At 33.7% G+C, this 21,963-nt stretch overlaps 1 protein-coding gene across 3 annotated transcripts in view; it reads left to right on the forward strand.

Annotated features, from left to right (window-relative positions):
* The window catches only part of LOC140435297 (EGFR adapter protein-like), a 651,983-nt gene that overhangs the window by 435,390 nt on the left and 194,630 nt on the right, over window positions 1–21,963 (forward strand). Inside the window, exon 1 of one of the 3 annotated variants that reach the window (XM_072524128.1) lies at window positions 15,419–15,980. The exons of 1 other annotated variant lie outside the window; for it this stretch is intronic. In XM_072524128.1, the coding sequence (XP_072380229.1) occupies window positions 15,822–15,980 (159 nt within the window). In that variant the 5' untranslated portion in view covers window positions 15,419–15,821. Of the gene's footprint in view, window positions 1–15,418; window positions 15,981–21,963 lie in introns of those variants that run through there. One more of the 3 variants, XM_072524133.1, reaches the window with a different exon arrangement.

Below are 21,963 nucleotides of genomic sequence, written 5' to 3' on the forward strand. Positions count from 1 at the left end.
ATTTGCGCTATGCTTATTATACCAGCGTTGCAGGTCAGAAATAAGGCTTTTTCAAGCCTTCTGGTAATGTTAACTTAATTTTATCAATATTTGAGTTAAGTCACTATTTTATACAGCCCACGATATTCAGTTGAACACTTGAAAAACTTTTGTCGTATTTTTTAATAAATTCTAACAAAATTCTTGAAAATACTATGAACATTATTGTTTTCTGTGTTTCTTTTTTTATTTAAACTTACACATTTTGTTAATGTTGACCTCTTTTTAAGGTACCGTGCATTTCTGCGTAGACATCCACTGTATATTGTCTTGTCAGGATTGACTCACTCATTCAAGGTTTCCAACTCTATAAAATATATTTAAATTCTAGTGCCTTTTCAAATGAATGTAGTCTGGTCTCCACTTCAAAAGTTAATCCTGACTTTGTTAATAGCTTCTCTAAGGTCCTAGGTATTAACTGGCCACCTTATCAAGACAATTTCTCTTCACCAAATTTACAGAATCAATAGCTACACTTATTGTATGATGTATAGTACTAATAAGCATCCATGAACTAAAATCAATGCTACAAGATTTAAATCACAAATCGAATCAAATAGGATTAAAAATGAATCTCGACAAAACAAAGATATTAAGCAACAGCCTAGAAAACATCACGATAGATAACATCAATGTAGAAAAGGTAGAACAATATATATATATATATATATCTAGGACATGCAATTAAAAACGAAAAGGAAAATCAAACCCTAGATATTAAAAGAAGGACACAATTATCATGGGCTGCTTTTGGGAAGTTGAGCTTCATTTTAAAAGACAGAAAAATCCCAATACACTTAAAACGAGAAACCTATGACACTTGTATACTACCAGTTGCAACTTAGAAAAGAAAAGAAAGAAGAAGAAAAGAAAAATGGCAGAACAATTAAGAGTAACTCAACGGGCCATGGAGATTGCCATGTTAAATATAAGCCTCAGAGACAAAATTCCTAACACCGAAATACGTCGAAGAACTAAAGTAACCGACATCATGGAAAAAATAGCGACATTGAGATGGCAATGGGTAGCACATGTAGCAAGACAAGACACCAACAGATGGTCTCATAAAGTGACATTCTGGAGACCTCGAGAAACAAAAAGAATCGTGGGAAACCCAAAAAGAGATGGATAGACGATATAACAGCTGTAGCTGGAAAGCAATGGATGAGAATTGCAAAAGATAGGGAAGCGTGGAAACAATTGGAGGAGGCCTATGTCCAACAATGGATGAATGAAGGCTGAAGAAGAAGAAGAAGAAGAAGATTGTATGATGTTAAAGTTTGGACGCTCTCTGAAGCTCCTTTATAAAAGTTCTCCAATACTTTTCAAGATGTGATGATGTGTGTCGAAAATTAACTTAATTATAATTAATATTTCTGGATAAGAAATCTCGCATAAGCAGTAATTATAACAATATTGTTACCTGCTTAAAATTTAGAACCCTATCCTGATCAAACCGTCCTACACCTCTGGCGTTTGGCAAATTAATCTAAAAAAATATATCAACACCCTACGCATGTACATATGGCGAGTTATATTTAGAATAGGTCCATGGACCGTTAATAGAACTGGTCTACTTCCTGCTTCTTGTCGGATTAATAAACACATTTTGTAGCGAGAGTTGTTTTATTTGTTTGTTTTGACCTGAGATGTCTTTTTCGCTTTATAGGAAGTTAAAGATAAATAGAAAGAGCGAGGTGAAATGATAAATGATTTTTACACGCTGGCGTTTTTGTTTTTCCTGTACTGAAAGAATAGTTTTCGTTTTTAAATGATTTTAAAAAATGATGGGAAGATTTCAGAGCGTTGTTGGCGAGAGTATAATAATGAGATGATAAATTGTTTTCCTGGAGTCTGCATATGGAATTGCGGTGTTTTATTCTGTAATTTTAACGTCAGTAAAAAATATGCAGGGTGTGTCATGTACAACTACAGAGTGATCATCTACATCGATCTTAAAAATGTTACGATTAAGGTCATTTTATATCCAATATTTTATACGTCTTTTTTTATATTTTAGATAAGCATTTATTAAGGGATTCTTCAAGCTAAGAATATATTGGGATGAGGTAAAAATGAATCATGAGAATATTTTGAAAAGGAATAAGTCGTTCGTAGTACCTGTAAATTTGACTGAATTTTGTCCATCATAAAATCTAAAAATCAAAAAAAAAAATATTCCAAATATAGACTTACATGAAAAATTCTCAGATTTATCTATCAGATCTACGTAATCATTTCTTTTATAGGTGTCAAAGGGTGGTTTTCTAACTTTTTTGATAAATTTTCTTTATTCTTTTCTATTCTGTGAATTTTTTTCTGTTTCGTCATGAGTTAATACTTTGATTAATTTCTGTCATGTCACTCTAATTTAACTTCCATACTATTTTTACTTATCTATTATCATTTATCCTTGATTAATTGATAACTATAGTAACAGTTTCCCATTTTTATTGATTTTTCCCTTTGCATACCGTCCATGACATTATTTCATTTTCCTACTTCCTTTTAGAGCCTCGTTTTTTTTTTAATGAAAAATTTTAATTGGAAGCGTCCTTATTTTTTTTTATTTAAAAAAAATAAATTAGTTAAATTTGTTCGTGGAAAAATTTAATTTTACTATTAGTTCGTAAGAAATATTTCAAATTTAAAAAAAAAATTAAAAATTACTAAAAGCAACAGCCATCCAAAAAAATTAACAAAACCCCAAAACCCGGGCACGAAGGCCCACATCCTCGAGCACCGAGTCACCGAGAGAAAGCAGGAAAACAGCGCCTCTCGCTAGCCTGCGTTGATCGGGTTAGGATATCGTGTTGGAATTCTTGCACCCAAGACGGCCTGGAGCATTGGAGACTGAAAACACGATTCAATTCACCTCACTCCAATGAATTGTAATACCCGAATGTCATCCTGAGGGGTGTGCAAGTCTCTCAGACTGGGTTAATCAAATTGCTTACTTTAACTTCTTCCTTCGTGTTGGAAAGTTGGAAATATCTATTTAGGATTGATAGCGAGTGTTGCTCACAAAGGTTTTTCTAGCTTGTTTCATTCTCAATGACTACGTCCTTTCCATGTCATCCAATTATTTTGCTGTCAAGGGCATTACCCACTCCTCCATTCAAGTCGCCTAACAAGATTATTTGTTTTTTAAGTTTCGTCTTAATTCCTCAGCGCCTTTGTCAGAAAATTTTTATTTTGTGTTTGTGTCTGAGTGGTCTGTGGATGCCTAGATACCAAATATTTTAACTTCTCTTTCTGTTATTTTTATGACGACCGTTATGACTCTTTCGTTTACTTAGTTTCAGTCAGTGACATATTTTCATGACCTTTTTCACTGCAACAGCTACACAAATATTTTAATTTTTCTGCTCCACTTTAGAACTATATGTACTCATCTTTGTAGCTAGGTCCTTTCTTTTCTTTTTTGTTTCGCTGCCTACTGCTATGTCAATGTCGTTCACTAAATACCTGGTCATCTTTTGTATTAGAGGCCTTGTATGTTCCAGTATTTAATATTCATTAGCAGTCTTCGTTGCTTTTGTCGTTTCCATGTAATATATCCAAATTTCGAGGCTGTTGTGTGGGATCTTTAACAGTATTTTTTTGTACAGGGCAAGGAGCTAACCTATCGCCGTAACCCTCCTCCTTTATCCGGGAGCGCCAATGAAAGTTACTGAGCTACTCGATCTACCCAGTATCTACCAAAGGCGGGGTTGACTTTTTATTATTGTGATTCTAAAAGATTTTTGCATATTTAATGCCTGAATTCATTGTTCTCTCAGTATCCAGCACGATACGATTTTTCATCTATCAACTAATATACGTTTGTCTATAAAAGTTTGTACAACTGATTAAAATGGCTAAGACTGTTCTTTTATTTGCTAAACTATTCTAATTACGTTTTTTTATGATTCTCCAGTTTAATAAAGTTGGATTTTCTTGAATTAATTTAGAAGAACCTTTATTTTTACTTTATCAAAAAAACAATAGATACCTATTGTACAATATCGACTTTCTCAGTTTCTTTCAGTAGATATACTTTTTCGAGTACTTTAAAAATGCATATAATTTTGCAAACAGGTAAAAAATCTGAAGCATTTAAATACTTTGTTTTCAGACTGATAATGGGAAGAAAAAAACGAAAAAGGATGTTTAATTTCCAAGATAGAAAAGAGTGATTACGCCCATTTTCGAGGGAGCACTTTTGTTTTGTTATGTGCATGCCTCATTTCGTGCAGTAAAAATGCTTGACGAATTTCCTTTTGTCTCTTATATGCGGAAAAAAACCACCAAATTACCCGTTTGATAAAGCGTCCTTTTTTTGGACCATTATTTCCGCAATAAGGGAGACATGTTGCGACCGCCTCGCGGTTCTCTCATTGGTGTACTTGACGGGTGTATCGAAACGTTTAAGTCATTCATTGAGCAAACATATTTAATTTTTCCCACTTATTTTACCCATGCCGTATTCTTTCGAATAGTGCCTATCTAGGATGATTATTATCTATTTATTTTATATGTCGTTATATAGAGTCGTATGGTGGAGAAAGCTGTATAGTCTTTTCAGTTTATGATAATTGCCAGCTGTGATAGATCTGGGAAGAAAATGATCTGTTTAGCTTTCCTTCAGGGTCAAAAGAGGGTTAAGGCACGAAATAATAGAAGAATATGTGTATTACTACAGCAGAGTAAAAGACCAAAAAGCAGAAAAGGGATTATCTGTAGCAATAAGAAAAAAATAAAAAAAGTCTCTTTAGAATTTCATAATATTTTCAATCAAATTTCTATATAGCAGCACTTTTTGTAGATGTGAACATTTAAAAACCTTTTTTCATGTTTTATCGCATTCGTTAGAAAGAACTTTTTTACGTTTCCTGTACAAAAAGTTATGAAACATTTCAAAAATCAAAATAACAAATTATGGTCAGTTTTGACGTTTTGTATACCTAACGGCCATCCCCTCGTTAGGTACACAAATGGACTCTTCCGCTGTGACTGTATAAATTATAAAAATGTTTTACTAATAACTCTGTTTATCGCACTTAAATACAATAGTCAAACTGATAATTGCGAAAATTCAACATTGTATATATATAAAACCATATTTAAAACCAAATAAAGTAATTTTAATATTTGTTTTTTTTTACATTTTCTACATTTTTTACAAATTCAATAAATTATTATGTTTGCTCCTAACTCGACCTGTTAACGTATTAACAAAGCATATGTCGCTGCTCAACTTCTTATGAATGGAAGCACTACCAACCGATATAAGGACCCAAACACTAGAAGAAGATTGGATTCGGAGATAAACCACCTAGGAACTCCTTTTATACTAAAAGAATTCCACGACGATATGAACATTTTAAAAAACGGGAAAGCTGCAGGTGTGGATGATATATACAGTAAACAAATAAAGCATCTAAAGAGCAATAGCCTTGTTAAAACCAGGAAAAGACCCAGAAAATCCCAGTAGCTACAGACATAATTCGCTGTTGTGCCACTTTTTTAAGCTATACGAGAGACTCATACTCGCCAGAATAGAAAAAAGCACCTCATCCCACAACAAGGAAGATTCAGACCCAGCAAATCTTGCATCGGTCAAGTTCTCTCACTAACAGAGCACATTAAAGAGGGCTTTGAAGAAAAACTTATAAAAGAGGCTGCTTTCGTAATTTTGACAGCACCCTATGACACAGTAAGACTCAAAACTTTGCTCCGCAAATTATACAACACTCTCAATGACCACCATCTGGGTAAGGTCGTATATTCCTTATTGCAAAACAAACGTTTTTTCGTTATGCGGAAGGATAAAGTGGGTAAGTAAAGAGTTAAAAAACGCCCTTACACAGGGAAGTGTTTTAGCACCAACGCTCTTCATTATATACACAAACGACCAACCTAGGCTGACCGAAACCAAACACTTTCTATATGCGGACGATCTTGCAAGATGTGCTCAAGGAAATAGTTTTGAAGAAGTGGAGGAGAAACTCGAAACTGCCTTAAAACAATGACAGCATACTACCTGCAGAATTCCTTGAGACAAAATCCTTCTAAACCTCTGGACCGGTCCCTCACCTACAGACTATATTGCATAAAAACGAGAAGGAGAGTAACAACTAGGAACAGCATACTCAGAAAGTTAACGGGAAGTAAATGGGGTGCACGTCCTGGCGTTTTAAGAACAACGGCACAGTCACTGTGTTTCTCAATTGCTGAATATGCGTGCCTCGGTTGGTGCAGCTCTGCCCACACCAAACAAGTTGATACTGCGCTAAATGAGACATGCATGTAACAGGGTGTAGTAGTAGGTGACATAGTAACGGGGTGCATAAAACCAACGCCACTCTCAAATCTATATAAAGCAGCGGGTTTTGCAGAACCCTCAACACACAGAGGCGTTGCAGAGCACATAGAGAAAATTAAAAAGGTCGCGGACGAGCGGCATGCCCTATACAAAGCTCAAAGACCATGAAAGCCATTAAAATTCAGAAAAAGCTTCCTTGGAACAGTGCAGACAGAATCGTCTGAGTATTTTCCTTTTCGCCAGGTTCCATGGAGGCCAGTCCCTAGACTTTAAAATGTGGAAAACTATGAATAGGATAAGAACGGGGGTCGCTCCAGTAAAATCAAATATGACAAAATGGGGAAAAATAGTCCAAGATGATGTGAACTGTGACAACATCTTCTTACATGCAGAAACTGTCGTCATCGATGTACCCTCGAAGATTTGTGGCTCGCCAACAAAGATGGAACTGACGTAGTCCGATACTGGACGGAAATTTTATGAATAGCATGTTTGGACACGATAAAGTAAGTAAAGCATGACAAACCTGTCATATTCAGACCAAATAGTAATAATAAAATATAAATAAATATCATACAATTGTAAATTTATTTATTAAATAAACTAAATAATATGTTTAAGAATAATAATTGTATTTATATGAAATTATTTAAAAACGAGAATTATTAAAAAAATCTAAATAGATAATTCAATGTTGTTATTAATTGGATGACATTAATGACTTGTATTCAATTTTGCAAACTTAACAAAAATTTTGTTAGTTATTTTTTATGCAGCTTTTACTTTAAACCTGCTTAGAGTAATTATATGATGACTGGAAATGAATTGATCAAGAATAGTGAATCGATGTCAAGAACCGCTATTCTATGACGTGACGGCTCCATATTGTGGCGCTAGTTCCGTGACGATCGATTCAGCATTTTACTGTAGAGAAAAAAAAGTAAGACAGTGCCAGTATAGAAGTAAAGACAGTAAAGGAGAAAAAAAATCAGTTCGAATATAATCTACAAGAAACACTAGAAAGTCGGAAAGAAAGGAGACCTTTCTGCAAGAACTGGAAAAAAGGATAGTACCAAAATAGCAAGCCGATATGGAGAAAATATCTTGAATGAGAGTGGAACAAGACCGATTGACCAATGGGACTAGTATTAGTTAAGAATATATAATGGTTTTTTTTACATAAAGAGATACATAAATATACATATACAAAACCAGTTCTGAATCAAAAATCAATAATAAACTATGGAATACTTAGACAATGTCGAAATTCTTGTTCAAGGTCGAAAAGACGATAGTATTGGAGAAGCCACCTGTGGATCACACCACCAATTGGTAAGATCAAGAATATACATAAGAAATAACTACAACAGTCTAATAAAAACTAAATTTAATTAGGGTGAAAGGTACCCTACAGATAAACTAAACAACGAGTCGATCTCTTTCCTTTCTTTTTAAATTGAGACTAGTATCAAAAACGCCAAAGAATAATAAATGAAGAACGATATGGAAGCATATCAACCCAAATACACCTAGCAACAGACGAAAGCATTAGAAGGAAAAATGACCAGATAAATTATAAAAACCATAATGGTGGACAACACAGCTAACAAACCAAATAAAAAAAGAAGAAAGCTTACCAGAAGTGCCCAACGACACAAGATTAGGAAGACAAAAGAAAATATAGAAGGCAAATTTATGAAATAAAAAAATAAATCAAGAACAAAAAACATTTTTGGCAAATTTGGCAAAAATTTAAAGATATAAATAACTTAACGGAAAGCTCAAAGGCAAGGGAGGTATGGAAGACGTTGAGAAACTTTAGAAAGAACACCCATCAAAGGGTAAAAATATTCTGTACACTGTACTATTCATTCGCATGGAAATTGTTTTTTTTAATTTGCCTTATATTTTGTTTGCTGTTGTCAATTATATGTAAGGCAAGGACAACCATTTTCAAGTCCAAAAAAGTCCAAATTGTACCAAAAATTCTACGACCAAAATTTTTCAGCGACAGTACTATAATTTTTCTCTAATATCTTAGCTTCTTACGGATCTTAAGGAAGGCTTTTTAGCTTATTCCTTTGATAGTTCCTATTTTTTTCTTTTATCTAATAACAATCAATCCCTTTAATAATAAATTGTGTGCGTCAATGTGTATAATGCGCCTCCCTTTCCTCTCTTGCGCTTCTTTTCACAAAACACCGACTCTATTTTAAAAAGCTTTATGAGATGTTTTGAGTATCAGAATAAGTCACCACTTAATGGTAATTTAGATAATGATTATGTGATTAGATAGGCTGTATCTAGAAAATGAATAAGGGTGGTAAGTTGCTATCTTTTTAACGATGTATATTCCTATTTGTACGTTTAATTTATAATTGTTCGAAGGGGAAATATGTACAACTGGTTCCTAAAAAAACTGAGACGACTCTTAGTAACATTTGATCATTTTGAGCAGTGTATTTATTTGATCTGACATTATATTATATTTATTATGGCAGACAAATAATAAAATAAACAAACAAACAACAAACAATTGATTAACATAATGTTAAATTCATAAATTGTCATAATTAAGGTCTAAATTTTGATATTATTTTGAATTCATGCATTTTATAAAGAGTGTATAAATGATAGTTTTTACATAAAACAGGGTTGTTGTTATTATTTTTATTATTATTAAGGAATAAAACCGGTATTATCGGTAACTCTGACATAATTCTTGCAGTTTTCGCATCTTTAAAAGAATTCTCTTCGAATATCTACAAAAGCGTACGATCTTTATGAGCGGTAGATATTTTTGGTCTTCCAGAACCGTGCTTTCTTTCTAGAGTTTCTTGTTCTCTCCATCTTTTATTTTTATTAAAAACTGTCGTTCTTCTTACGTTAAAATGGTTTCCTACGGCAGATAGTGACCAACCATCTTCTAATTTCGTTACAATTCTTGCTTTTAGTTATTTGCCAACATGTGGAGCCATTTTTTGAGGTTGAAGAGAATAAGTTATCTGACAAATTTTAAGATTTGACAGTGGCAGTGAGAGTATGGAAATAATAAGTATTTATCCTTCAAGATACACAGCTCAATTTTCTACAAAATACGATTTAAGAGTCGTATCAGTTTTTTAGGAACCAGCTGTCATAGACACTTTCAAGATAAAAATAAGTATTCGGCGGTTTTAATAATCATTATTTCATTTAACCAATTAAAACAAAATGTTTTCTGAGCTATAAAATACCATTTAACTGATATTTGCATAGTAAAATGCAAAAGAGACCAAAACGTCGGAGAGCTTGCAGAAAGATATTTTAAGATAAACAATGAGCATAGAAAGCAGAATATAAGGTCGAATGATTTTTAACACAAATTGCAGTGATAATACAATTATGCAAAATATATACATAAACATGTCTAATACATATTACTATAGATACAAAATAGGTACTTTAGTTGGCAAAATTTAAGGCAAGAATGACAAGAAGGATACTTCTTGTCGGAACCCACACTGGCAGAAGCTGTCATTGAATGCAATATTTCTGTGACTTACGAAAACCATAATAAATATCTTTACTGCTGAATTATTTCCTATAACCTGGTCATCATCATCATCATGATCAAATCAGTAGAATAATACCCTTTTGATATAACAAATAAAACACTAAAAACTTTTGTTTTTAAAACTTCCAGAAAACTTTATTTTAAATTCTTATCACTGCAGCTGTTTTGGCAGTTGAGTGCCTTTCTCACTTGAGAAAGGATATTTATGAGAAATATCATGGACTTAATTACATGTAAAGAAGTACTGCACATAGCTGGTAGAGAAATATAACTAATCACCACTATACAAATAAGAAAATTGCAATATTTAGGCCACGCGGTGAGGGTACCAAAATATAAAATTTTGAGACTCATAATACACGGAAAGATTCAAGGAAGAAAATCTGTTGGCCACACGTAGAATTCTTACTTGAAGAATCAACGTGATTGGTATCAAAGCAGATGAGCTGATTTGTTTAGTGCAGAAAGTTCTAAAATAAAAGCCGTTATCATTGCCAACCTCTGTAAGAAGACGGCATTCACAGAAGAAGGTATCAAGTGGTCGTAAAAATTCTCATACGCGTCTGCTTTGGCTCTTGCTATAGTTGCTATTACTATATTCGCTTCCTTTTTGGCATTTCATAGTTTTGAAGATCTGTGTCCAAATATCAGATAAATTAGAGAAAGAGTAAGCTAATGCCACTGTACAAAAACAAGAGAAATGTTCATCAAAATTTAGACACAGTTCAACCGTTTGGATTTATGTGATACAAAACAGTGGGAATTTTTATTATCAAGTAAATTAAAAGAAATAGGAAAAAAGCAAATATCCCTAATGCATTTATAAAATTATGCAGTAATGAAGTAAACAATGATAAATAAACAAACTAAAAGGAAATATAATCAATGAGGGATAGTTTGTTTGCGCGAATTTCTCGTTCGCTACAAATATTCTTCACTAAAACGAGAAGCCATTATACCGTTAAATGTCTTTCTTCTCTCGGCTCCGATCGCAAATTGCAACTTTTTACAATAGTTCTCGTCTTTCTTCTTTTTATGTGGCTCTCTTCATTAGTTTAATTCGATAATGCACCTGTAAATCAAAAGCGGAGACGGCGGTTCCATTTCAAATTAAAGAACAGCGCCAAACACCTGCTCTACTAACAGTTTTTGCACAAAACTCACGAAATACCTTAAAAACCCATGTATTCTTCACTGCAGTTTACTCCAGCAAAGATGTAAATTACGTCACATTCTGGATTGTTTTTGTTAGGAACGTTGACATGAATATTGTATCAGATTGTGACTTTAATCGGTAATATTGCCAAAAGTTGTTACAGCCTGTCGAGAAAGTATGTAACATGTGAAATGAAGATGGCGAGCGACGTAACTGAAGAATATGAAAGAGAGGGAAGTAGTATAAGTTCGGTTGTCTTCGGTGTCTCTTCAGACGGCATTCCATGGTTAAATGAAGAAATCAGGGACGTATCTAACTGATTTGTAAAATCGTTTGGTGAGTTGATGATGAATAAATTTGACCTAGTGATAAAGTGCCAAATAAACAAAAGTTGATTGAGAAATTATGTGAAATATAAATGTAAGAGAAACTACGACTTCCACAGTATAAAAATAAAGTTACCACTACAAATAAAATGATACTTTGGGTGAAGAAATTGTTGTGAAAAGTAATATTTTTAGGTACGTAGGATCGTTATTTCAAAAATCTTGTATAACTAGATGGAGATGCATGCAGTCGAGTTAGAGTGTGAGTTATAAACTAAAAGCTAGTGGTGTGTTGTGATAGAGATAGAAAAAAATGAATTATATTCACATACGGTTTTTGTGTGTGTATGTTAAGTAATGTGCACTTATTATATCCATAGTGGTGAATGGTTAAATTTCGAATATTAGATAGTATTAGATTTAATATATATGTGACATAAATAAATTTGTTTCGTTAGCAAAATTCGTGGAAGAAATCTTTTACATGTTTCTTCATGATTTGAGTAAACAAAATATAAGCGATTGACGGTTTCCATAGTTCTTCACATTGATTTTAAAACATCTAGAACATTTCTAGTTAGAAAGGTAATTATCTCTCTCTCCAATGGCGCTACAGCCCAAATCGGTCCTTGGCCTCCTCCAAACTATGCCTCCAACCTTGTCGGTCCCGCGCCGATCTTCTCCAGGTTCTCACGTCTAGCAAATTTTGCGCGTCCGCTGCCACTTCATCCTCCCATCTTTTCCGTGGCCTTCCTTTTGGTCTTGCGCCCTGCATTTTACGATCAAGGGCTCTTTTCGGCAATCTTTCTGTCTCCATTCTTACTACATGACCAGCCCAACGAAGTCTCTGAAGTTTAACGAATTTTAAGATCGGTGTCTCTTGAACAGTTGGTAGAGTTCATGGTTTCATGGTTAAAAGGTAATTATGCAGGTTCCATTATTGGATTATTGGACTAGTTTCTAACTCTGCTAGAAACTACAAATCTGGTTTACCATCATTAAGTGTCTCCAAAATACGTTGAAACAAGTGCCAATAAAAGACTGGTTAAAAATTGAACTAGAATGAATTTTTTTTCTTCTACGCAAGAATGGAATCTTCTTCTTGATTTAGAAATGCAGCCAGTGCTGATATGGCTGCTGTTAACCTGCTCACTAAGATGATAAAAAATGTAGGGAAAAGGATTCCTAATTGTCAGAATAGATTTTGAAAAAATTGAGACTGTCTATCAACAATATTTATTAAAAGTATTGCAAACTAGAATGACAGCAAAATCATTCGATAGGTTTGCGGATTATTTACAAGGGTTGAACGCACGATGGAAATATACAACGTCAAATCAGTGTTGGAACTAAAATTATATGAGGACGATGTATTTCTGATATAGTTGGGTCCTGATAAAGCTAAAACTAAAAGTAATATGTTTAAAATACTTAACTGTAATAAACCTTTCATATCATTACAACAAATTAACAAAGTCAGTCTTTACTGACAACAAATTATCACGGAAAACCATGCCAATTAAATATAGAAAGGCTGCTCTGCCTACAAAAGTTCTGTGAGTTTCAAACGACTTAATGCTTCAGCATGGTAATATGATATATAACTTTCTCATTCACAGCCATTTGATAAGCCTAATAATTACTTGAAGCTATACTTGCCAGTCAAAAATTTCAGTCATTACTAACTACTTTAGAGTAAAAATCTAATATATGTATGGTCGACCAATTTTTTCTAAATCTGGCATAGGTATTCTCCTACGAAATTTTCTACACAAGCTGTTAGCCTACTGAATAGGATGCTCCAGAAGATTTTGTATACCGTATGAAGCAATAGAAGCCTTTGAGATGTGGGTTTTTCGAAGGATGCTGAAGATCTCTTGGACAGAGCACGTGACCAACAACGAGGTGCTAAGAAGAATGGGTACTGAGAGAGAACTCCTAAATATTGTAAAAAACAGAAAAACGAGTTATCTCGGACATATTTAAAGAGGAGAAAAATACAACTTCCTACGACTTATAATGGAAGGGAAACTGGAAGGAAGAAGAGGTCCAGGAAGAAGAAAATGCTCCTGGTTGAAGAATTTAAGAGACTGGACAGGCATGGACACACATTCGATACTAAGAACAGCTCAAGATAGAGAGCAATTTGCTGTAATTATAGCCAACCTTCAGTAATGGAGAAGGCATCTTAAGAAGAAGGTGAAGCAGGGAGATGTATCTGTAATTAGAGCACTCAGTTTTGTCTCCCTTTTTATGGATATGGATTATTAATCGTTCGTGCCTTTTTGTTGGTATTTGCTCTTCATTCCATATAAGTGTTATTAGTTTATGTAGTTGTGTATGTAAAGTTTTTTCTCTGTACTTAAGGAATTCGGCTGGTATATTGTCGGAGTCTGGAGCTTTTGCGTTCTTCAATTTGTTAATTGCTTTTAATGTTTCGTCTACTTTTGTATCCTCTACCGATAGGTCCACCCCAAGCTATATATCCTCTTCATTTTTTTCTTTTGGTGTATACTTAGTAAATTTTTTAAAAATTGTTTCAATATTTGAAGCAGCTCCTCTTCGTTGATTATTAATTCATCCTTATTTTTTCCTGATTGCAGACACGCAGTTGAATCTTGACTTTGCCTAGGGCTACAAGTCTAACAACTTTGCCTAGGGCTTACAGGGTTGCCGTCTAGTCAAATTAAAACTTAGGGTTAAGAATTTACAAATAGGTACATAGAAAAAAAATATTTTGAAACAATTTTAAACATTGTTTAAGCATAATGTTTCGCTTTTTCTGTCTGTGTTGTAGATTTTTTTGGCATTCTTTATCAAACCATTTCCTCGTTCTCGTCATGATTTTTTCTATTATTAGTTCCGTCTCTGTATTTGATATTTCCATTTGTTACCATGTCCTTCCGACATCATTGCTCTGGTCTACCATATTTAGATGTTTCATTTTCTCTACGTAAATTTCTCGGAGTTCCTCATTTTGCATTTTTTTTATTTTCCACTGTCCCAATGCTTCGTTCGTTTTAAGTTTTTCTAATGATATTCTCAACCTGATTTTTGATCTCATTAGGTAATGATCTGTATTTCCACCTACTCCTCTTAGGTACCTTACATTCAGAACATTACTTTCATGTTTGGCATCGACAATTACGTGGTGAATTTTGTTTCATGTGGAGTCATTAGAGATCCAAGTCTTTTTTTATTTAAACACAAAACCACATCAACCAGATCCAAGTCTGTTTATAAATGTTTTATGTTTATGTTAAAAATAGTAGATTTTAAAGCATATTGTTAGCCGATGCTTCAGTCTTTGACTTTGTCCATTATCGTTTGAGACATCGTGGACAACGTGTTGTTCTATTGTCGGTCTTAGTCTTCACACATTATTTGCGTATCTTATTTTGGGATTCTCTTCAGCGTTCTCTCTCATAAAAGTCATCTTTGATGTTTTCCTCTGTATCTTCTGTCGGAGCATGTTCAGATATACTTGAGATATTTTACCTCAAAGTACCCTTACTGATGGGCATAAAACTTATAACCCTAAGTATTCTTCTCGGACCACGAAACCTATGCAGAATTCGTGTTTTCCTGTCTGCTTTCCAATAAAGAAAATTGCCACCCTGTCTATTCCTTTGTTTAGTGTCCATGCCATAATGTCCATTCCAAGTTCTTCCAACTGTTTTACTGCGTGTATGAACTGCGTGGAACTTAAACCTTCCACTTTCCAACATTCAAAATCCTTGTCCATTGTGATTGTCGTTTTTCATATGTATCCGTTTGATTCTGAGGCACATTTGAAAATAAACAAATTTGGACAAAATTGACAAAAAAATATCATTTTAAATCGTGCTTTAAACGCAGTTTTTTCAAACTCTGAACGACTTCGTAAAATTACTAAACTCACATTGAAGAATGAATGAAACGTTAATAAATTCATAAATTACGGAATGTGCCAGTCCGGTCGTAGCTCTTGAGTACCTGACCCGCACTACACGGCTGGCAAACCAACTACAACCTACTCGATTTACACCATCTCTTCAGTTCTTACCACACCACCGTTTGGTGATATCGATTCGGTAAGATTTTATCGAAAATAGTCAAAAATAGCTACTCGCGCAGAGATGGTTAAGTGACAATATACACAATAGCGACTAACCAGAAAGTGTTGTGGTTGAACTGCATTGTAGTTTTAGCTTGTCTTGCTGAGTTTGTTGTGTTATTGGAGGAAATATGTAACTGTTCAATTATTTAATGAATACATAAAATAGCCACGTTGTATGTACATACAATTTAGTAAAATTTTTCGTACACCTTTAAACAAGCCATTAAAAGACTAGTGATCGTCTCAGTGAGTTTTTATGTAGTGAATGTTTCATCTGTTCTCTTAAGAATGTGATAGGGATTGCTCAGGCGGATTTTTCTTAAAATTGTGCTTTTCTGATGATGGGGAGACTTAGTAAAAGTACACCGTCCATTAGAGTGAATTATAGGAAATTAGTGGACGAATATAGCAGCAGTTGTGATAGTTTGAGGATAATGCCTGTCTTGGACTTCTTTTCTTATTCGTGTAGACATTGTGGACATCGACAAACGTTAAAGGTTAGTTTAAACTTAGATTTATTTAAGAACATGCATGTTGTGTAGAATATCTTGATTTATATTAAGGGTGATAGATGAACAACGTACGAAACCTTATTAGAGGTCCAAATAATATTGGTTTTCAATAAATTTCATATTTCAAATAACAAAATTTCGTTATTTGAAATTATTCTTGGAAAATAAACCCTTTATTGACAATAACGACAAAAGCGGAAGATATTTTCAAGGCAATTTGCTCTTTTTAAGAGATGGGGCTAATATACGATATGACACCAATAGTAAGACATTTTTAATTTGACATTTTGGTCATTTACCTTGTCTGCAATTATGTAAATAACACAAGTGGTATTTTGTCTTTCAGTCGTTCCCTTAGCAGCAATTTTGTATTGAATTTGGCAAAGCAATGCTGCTGACCTTTCATCTCTTCTGCATTCCAATTGATCACCCTTTTGTGTAACAAACAAACAATTCCAGTACTATTATCCCCACATTTAATAAGTTCGGCAGGTATACCGTCTCTTCTTGGAGTTTTGTTATTTTTTAGATGTTTATTGTGGCCCATACTGGTTGAATTGAAGGAAGTTCTATTGGTGTATTGTTTCTTGCTCCTGGAAGTGGCGTATTTTTGTCTTCAACTTCGGTAGAAAGTAGTTTTTTATAATGTTGCACCGACCTATCTAATATGTCATGTCGGTAAAGTGACGTGTAAGTCCAAATTCAGACCAAGACTATAATTTATTGCGGAAAGAAAAAATTTATTGCTGTAGCTGTAGCTATTTCTGAGTGTGCGTTTATAACGAGGCGCCGACCCTCGATCGGACCATAGGATGGTATTCAGATGGTATTATATTATCATCGCCACGTAAAATAAATTCACTTCAGTTCACTGTCAGTGCTATGCTCTAGGCGAGGATACCATGCCATGGTCTCCGTAATGAACGCACCCTTAGAAACAGTGGGTATGCTAAATTTACGGTAAGGCTATCATCGCCATAGCTATATCTCGGCAAGGAAAAGAGCGACAGGGACAATCTTGGCGGCGTATTTATTACTAATTAATTTCTGATAACTGATTAATTGACCAATCACGAAAAACTACCCCATCATTCCCTAACGCTAAGCTTACCTAAGGAAAAATCGAGATATCGGCCAAAAATGATGAAACTAGAAAAGTGAACTGCAAAGAATGAATTAGGTAATTTATTGCTGAAGATTTATGCGAAGACGATTTTTCACATTTTTTGGTCCCGATGAAGATAACCTCAAATGAGTTTGACAGAACCAAATATTGGTGTTTGGCAGTGTTGAAATTTACATTAAAAATGAAACATATGCAATCAATAGCAATAAGATATAATATGAGGAGCAGACTTTCATATCGCACAAATAAAGTTAAAATAAAAACACAAAATATGAATAAAATGTACTTTTTTATTATCAATTTATCCCATTTATAAGTTTCAACAAGCTTCATTAGTTAAAAAATATATATTGATGGACAAAACGCCTTTTAGTTGTCTTTAAATGACAAAATGTAGAGGTAGTTTGATTGTCTCTAAATTATTAAAAAAATATATGAACTTAAAATGCATTTCTGCGTGTTTGAAATACAATATAGTAAAAAAAAATCATATTACATATAAGTATGTCGACCTCCAGAAGACAGCAATATTCTTCTGCATCTTCACATTGATGGCAGGTCTGGTCTTTTTACTGCTCTTTCAAAATTGGATATAACCAAGTTAACTCTGGATCTAATGCCCATTCTTTGCCTGATAAACTAACTAACAATTTTGATAAGCCATCCAATTTTTTTTCTTAACAGCATGCTTCATTGGCAATTCCCGCAGTACTATGTTACTTAGTTTTTTCTGTGATTGAATTAAACTTGAAAACTTTTTAGAAAAGTCAATATTTCTATAAAATACCTCTGTTTTATACAAGATTTTACTTTCCCCGGCAGTTTGTTTGCCTTGAGTTATCATTATTCTTTTGGCTCGACTGATACCTATAAATTTTTTGATTGAAGGTGCTGCATGTTCTGTGTCATACAATTTGTTAGAAGACGTTATTAATCCGCTCATCACTGATACATTGAAATCTGATAATAATCTTTTAGAGAATGAACTGACTTTCCAACAGGGCGGTGCACCCCCACATTATGATATACGCGGAAGAAAATTTTTGAATCAACGTTTTCCAGGGCATTGGATTGGCAGAATGGGTCCAATAGAGTAGCCGGCCAGATCACCGGATCTATCGCCTTTGGATTTTTTGTGGGAATACCTAAAATCAAAAATATACGCCACTTCGCGTGCAGATCTTGCAGAGTTGCGACAAAGAATTGTGACAGAATGCCAATTATTGACACCGGAGGTATTTTCAAATGTACGAAGAGACTGAAAATATACTGTATTATTGTATGGAGGTCACGGGAGGTCATTTCGAACATTTAATTGGTTAATTTCATGAGAAAAGTTCATGAGAATATGTAATTATGACTACGTAAATGGAAACCTCTGTTTTCAAAATTGGGATCACTGTTTAGATATCTATAAATTACATTGACGATTTCTTAAATAATTTTACCAAAACTTTCATTTTTTTAATCGATAAAAATACTAAAGAAATAAAAAAAAAAAGATGTGTGACACTAAGACAATTTGGGTAATATTTGCTTTACTAAAAATATATTGGTTTACTCCTGATCGAATAAACCAATTTTTGGCAAAATATTAACTTAGCAATATTTAAAAATGTGTAGTTAATTAACTATGTTCATTCAGCTCACTTTAAATACCTCATCCGCTTGCATTACCGTGTCAACGTCCCCAAAACTTCGTTGCATCGGACTACATACTCGCGTCTCTCCGCAGACGATTTTTTACCATCCACCCCACAATAAAACCCGAAAAGACAAGACACGGAACCTTAAAACTTCAACAATTGTACGTGTATATTTTACTGTATGTCATCTTTACGATTACGACCTTTATAAAATCCATCCACTATGTTTTTACGAAGAAAACAATTGAACATAAAGTCGAAGGAGCGCCATCTAGCAGAAGTTTAAGTGTGAGAGTGGAATATATGGTAATGGTTAGGAAATACAATGTAGCAATTTGTAATGGCGTAAATGAATAATGCAGCCTACGCATTGGCGTTAAATGAAACATGTGCTAATGTTTGTATGGGGTTTTAACGGTGTAGGTTCGTTACTAGTGGCAGTAAAAGCCACTAACAACTCGTAAGTGCTATCAAAATAAAAAAAAATATTTCTAATATTTTAACGCAGACTCGTTAAGTACTAGACTCACAATCGAAAAGTTTTAAGTTTGGTTTGTTCTTTTAATAATTATTCCACATGTATACTGAAACCTAAATGAAAAAACGGGTGTGGTAGTCCGGTGGGACTGCCGGTGGAAGTTACACTTCTATACACGCATTCGCCGTTACAAATTTATTTGGGAGTCAATCTGCACAATCATTACATATGTAATTCTATAGGTAAGACATAGCAGAAAGAGAAACAGAATTAATAATGACTTACTAACAATGAAGAATTGAATCAATATTTTGATGAAAATGTATATTTTTATTTTCATATATGTATGAAAGGAGTTGACTGCAAAAATTTTTTTACACATACTCTGCAGTAAAGTTCATTGTTTATTTTGTTATTAATCTAATAATACAATACAAATTAAACTGCAATATTCATAAGTATTTAAAAATGACAATAATATACATAAAAAAATACACTACAATACAGTGCCAAATAATTCCATATAATAATACAATACAAATTAAAATGCAATATCCATTTAATATTAATATTAATAAAAAAGTCCTCCCCGACTGGGAATCGAACCCCGGTCTCCCGCGTGACAGGCGGGGATACTGACTACTATACTACAGAGGACATAACACAAACGTATTTCAAAATTGACAGTTCTGGATCATACAGTGATTTATTGAGATTATTATTTTGAAATACAAAAGACTAATCTAATTATGAACATTTAATAAATAATACAAAACATATCACATAAATAATAATATTAATAAATATTTTATTATATGTATAATAATATATGTATAATAATATATAATATATATAATATTAAATTATATATAAAAGAAACATTTTTATATTCGAGAGAGGAAGAGAGAGAAAATATATCTTCTGTCTCTCTCTTACTCTCTATCTTACATATGTAATGATTTCACAGATTCACTCCCATACAAATTTCCAACGTAGAGCGCGCGTATAGAAGTATAACTTCAAAAAGCAAAGGAACTAGAAGAAGAATTCGAAGCTTCAAGAATATGAGGTTATGGCTAAAAGTAAGAAACAACAGTGAGAAAATTTTTATACTACATATTAGTTCTTTGTTAATCTTCATTGCCGAGTGTAGGGGAGACCGGGGAGAGTTCGGACCATTTTTAAAAATTAATTTTTATTAGAAAAGTGTATTGATATATTTACCTTTTAAAGTAGTTAACTTAAGCTTCCAAGGTTCAGGCATAACCAATCAAGAGCAGAATATATCAAATCAATAAATTAACAACAAAAATAAAAAAATATTGCAGGGGGTCATTTGTCCGAAGTCTCCCCAGAAACGGGGAGACTTCGGACTAGGAACTGGGAGACTTCGGACAGTACTGGGAGACTTCGGACAGTACAACATATGTTACTTATAAAAATGTATTTAAAAAAAATAGACATGTTTAGATATTAAAAAATTAATGCAATGAATAATCTTCTAAATCTGTATTAAAATAGATCATATTTTCATATCTTTGACGTGTATCTTTCAAGGGCTTCGGTAAAATACATTTTATGTCTTCAAATATAACAAAAGCATCTTCTTCAGTGGAGATAAACCGATTAGAAGTGGCATGTTTTTTATAAAATTTTACGTCGTATCCTTTTATCTGTTTTTCCTGAATTTCTGCAACATAGTGCCGAAATGTAGCTGGTGTTTTTCCATAAACTCTGGCAATTATAAACTGACCATTTGCAATATTTGTTTCTTCTGTATCCACTTCGTCATCTTGCTCTATGAAGTCAAAGGATTTTTCATTGCTCATTATGTCTTCAGAGGAAGAAGAAGAAGATGTTTCAACAATTTTTTTAGTGACTTTCTGTCTTTTTTTAGGATTTACTTTCCTTGTAACAGATCGTTTTAGTTTCCTGTTGGCAATTTCGTCTTTTTCTGGAGTATCCGTGGCAATGATACATTTGCCCTTAGGCCTCCCTCTATTTGATGTTTTACGTTCTGGCGCCTTGGGAAACGGTCTAACCATTTCTGGAGAAATGATGTTTGGAGAAGTTGAGTGACTCGGAGAAACTAAAACTTTGCTTGGCCCCGGTTTGGACAAGCTATCAAAATCTCTTTTTCCGAGTTCCGGTTCTGTAGTAGGCATTGGTCTATCTGTCACGTAAGAAGATAAGAACTCTTCTTCTCCGAATATATTCCTGTCAAAAGGCCAAATACCTGTACACTTGAAACCACTTTTAATATTAACTGGATTGGCAGCTCTGTCCCAAGCAGAAGAACAAATAGCAGGCAAGTCATATATAGAAAGTGTCTGACCAGGATTAGACAACATCCAGGAATTAGCACCATCATTAAAAAACTTTTTGAAAGGACCAAACACTGTTCGGTCCAAAGGTTGTAACTTATTAGAAGTATGAGGTGGTAGTGTCAAAACAGTAATTCCATTTTCTTTGCAGTAATCAAGTCCCTCCACTGAGAGATGGGACTCGTGGTTATCCATGATTAGTAAAATTTTATTAGTATCAGAGCAGAGTGTATTTTTGACATGTTTAAGTACTTTCAAAAAATTATCACTTGTCATCCATCCTGAAGGAGATACTAATCCTAAAGCAACTTGAGGAACCCCTTTCATCATGCGGTTTTCATCAAAACGTTGCCGTGGGAATACCCATATAGGAGGCAATGCTTTTCCATCAGCA

The sequence above is a fragment of the Diabrotica undecimpunctata genome, chromosome 2, assembly GCF_040954645.1.
Source record: "Diabrotica undecimpunctata isolate CICGRU chromosome 2, icDiaUnde3, whole genome shotgun sequence".
Taxonomy (NCBI): domain Eukaryota; kingdom Metazoa; phylum Arthropoda; class Insecta; order Coleoptera; family Chrysomelidae; genus Diabrotica; species Diabrotica undecimpunctata.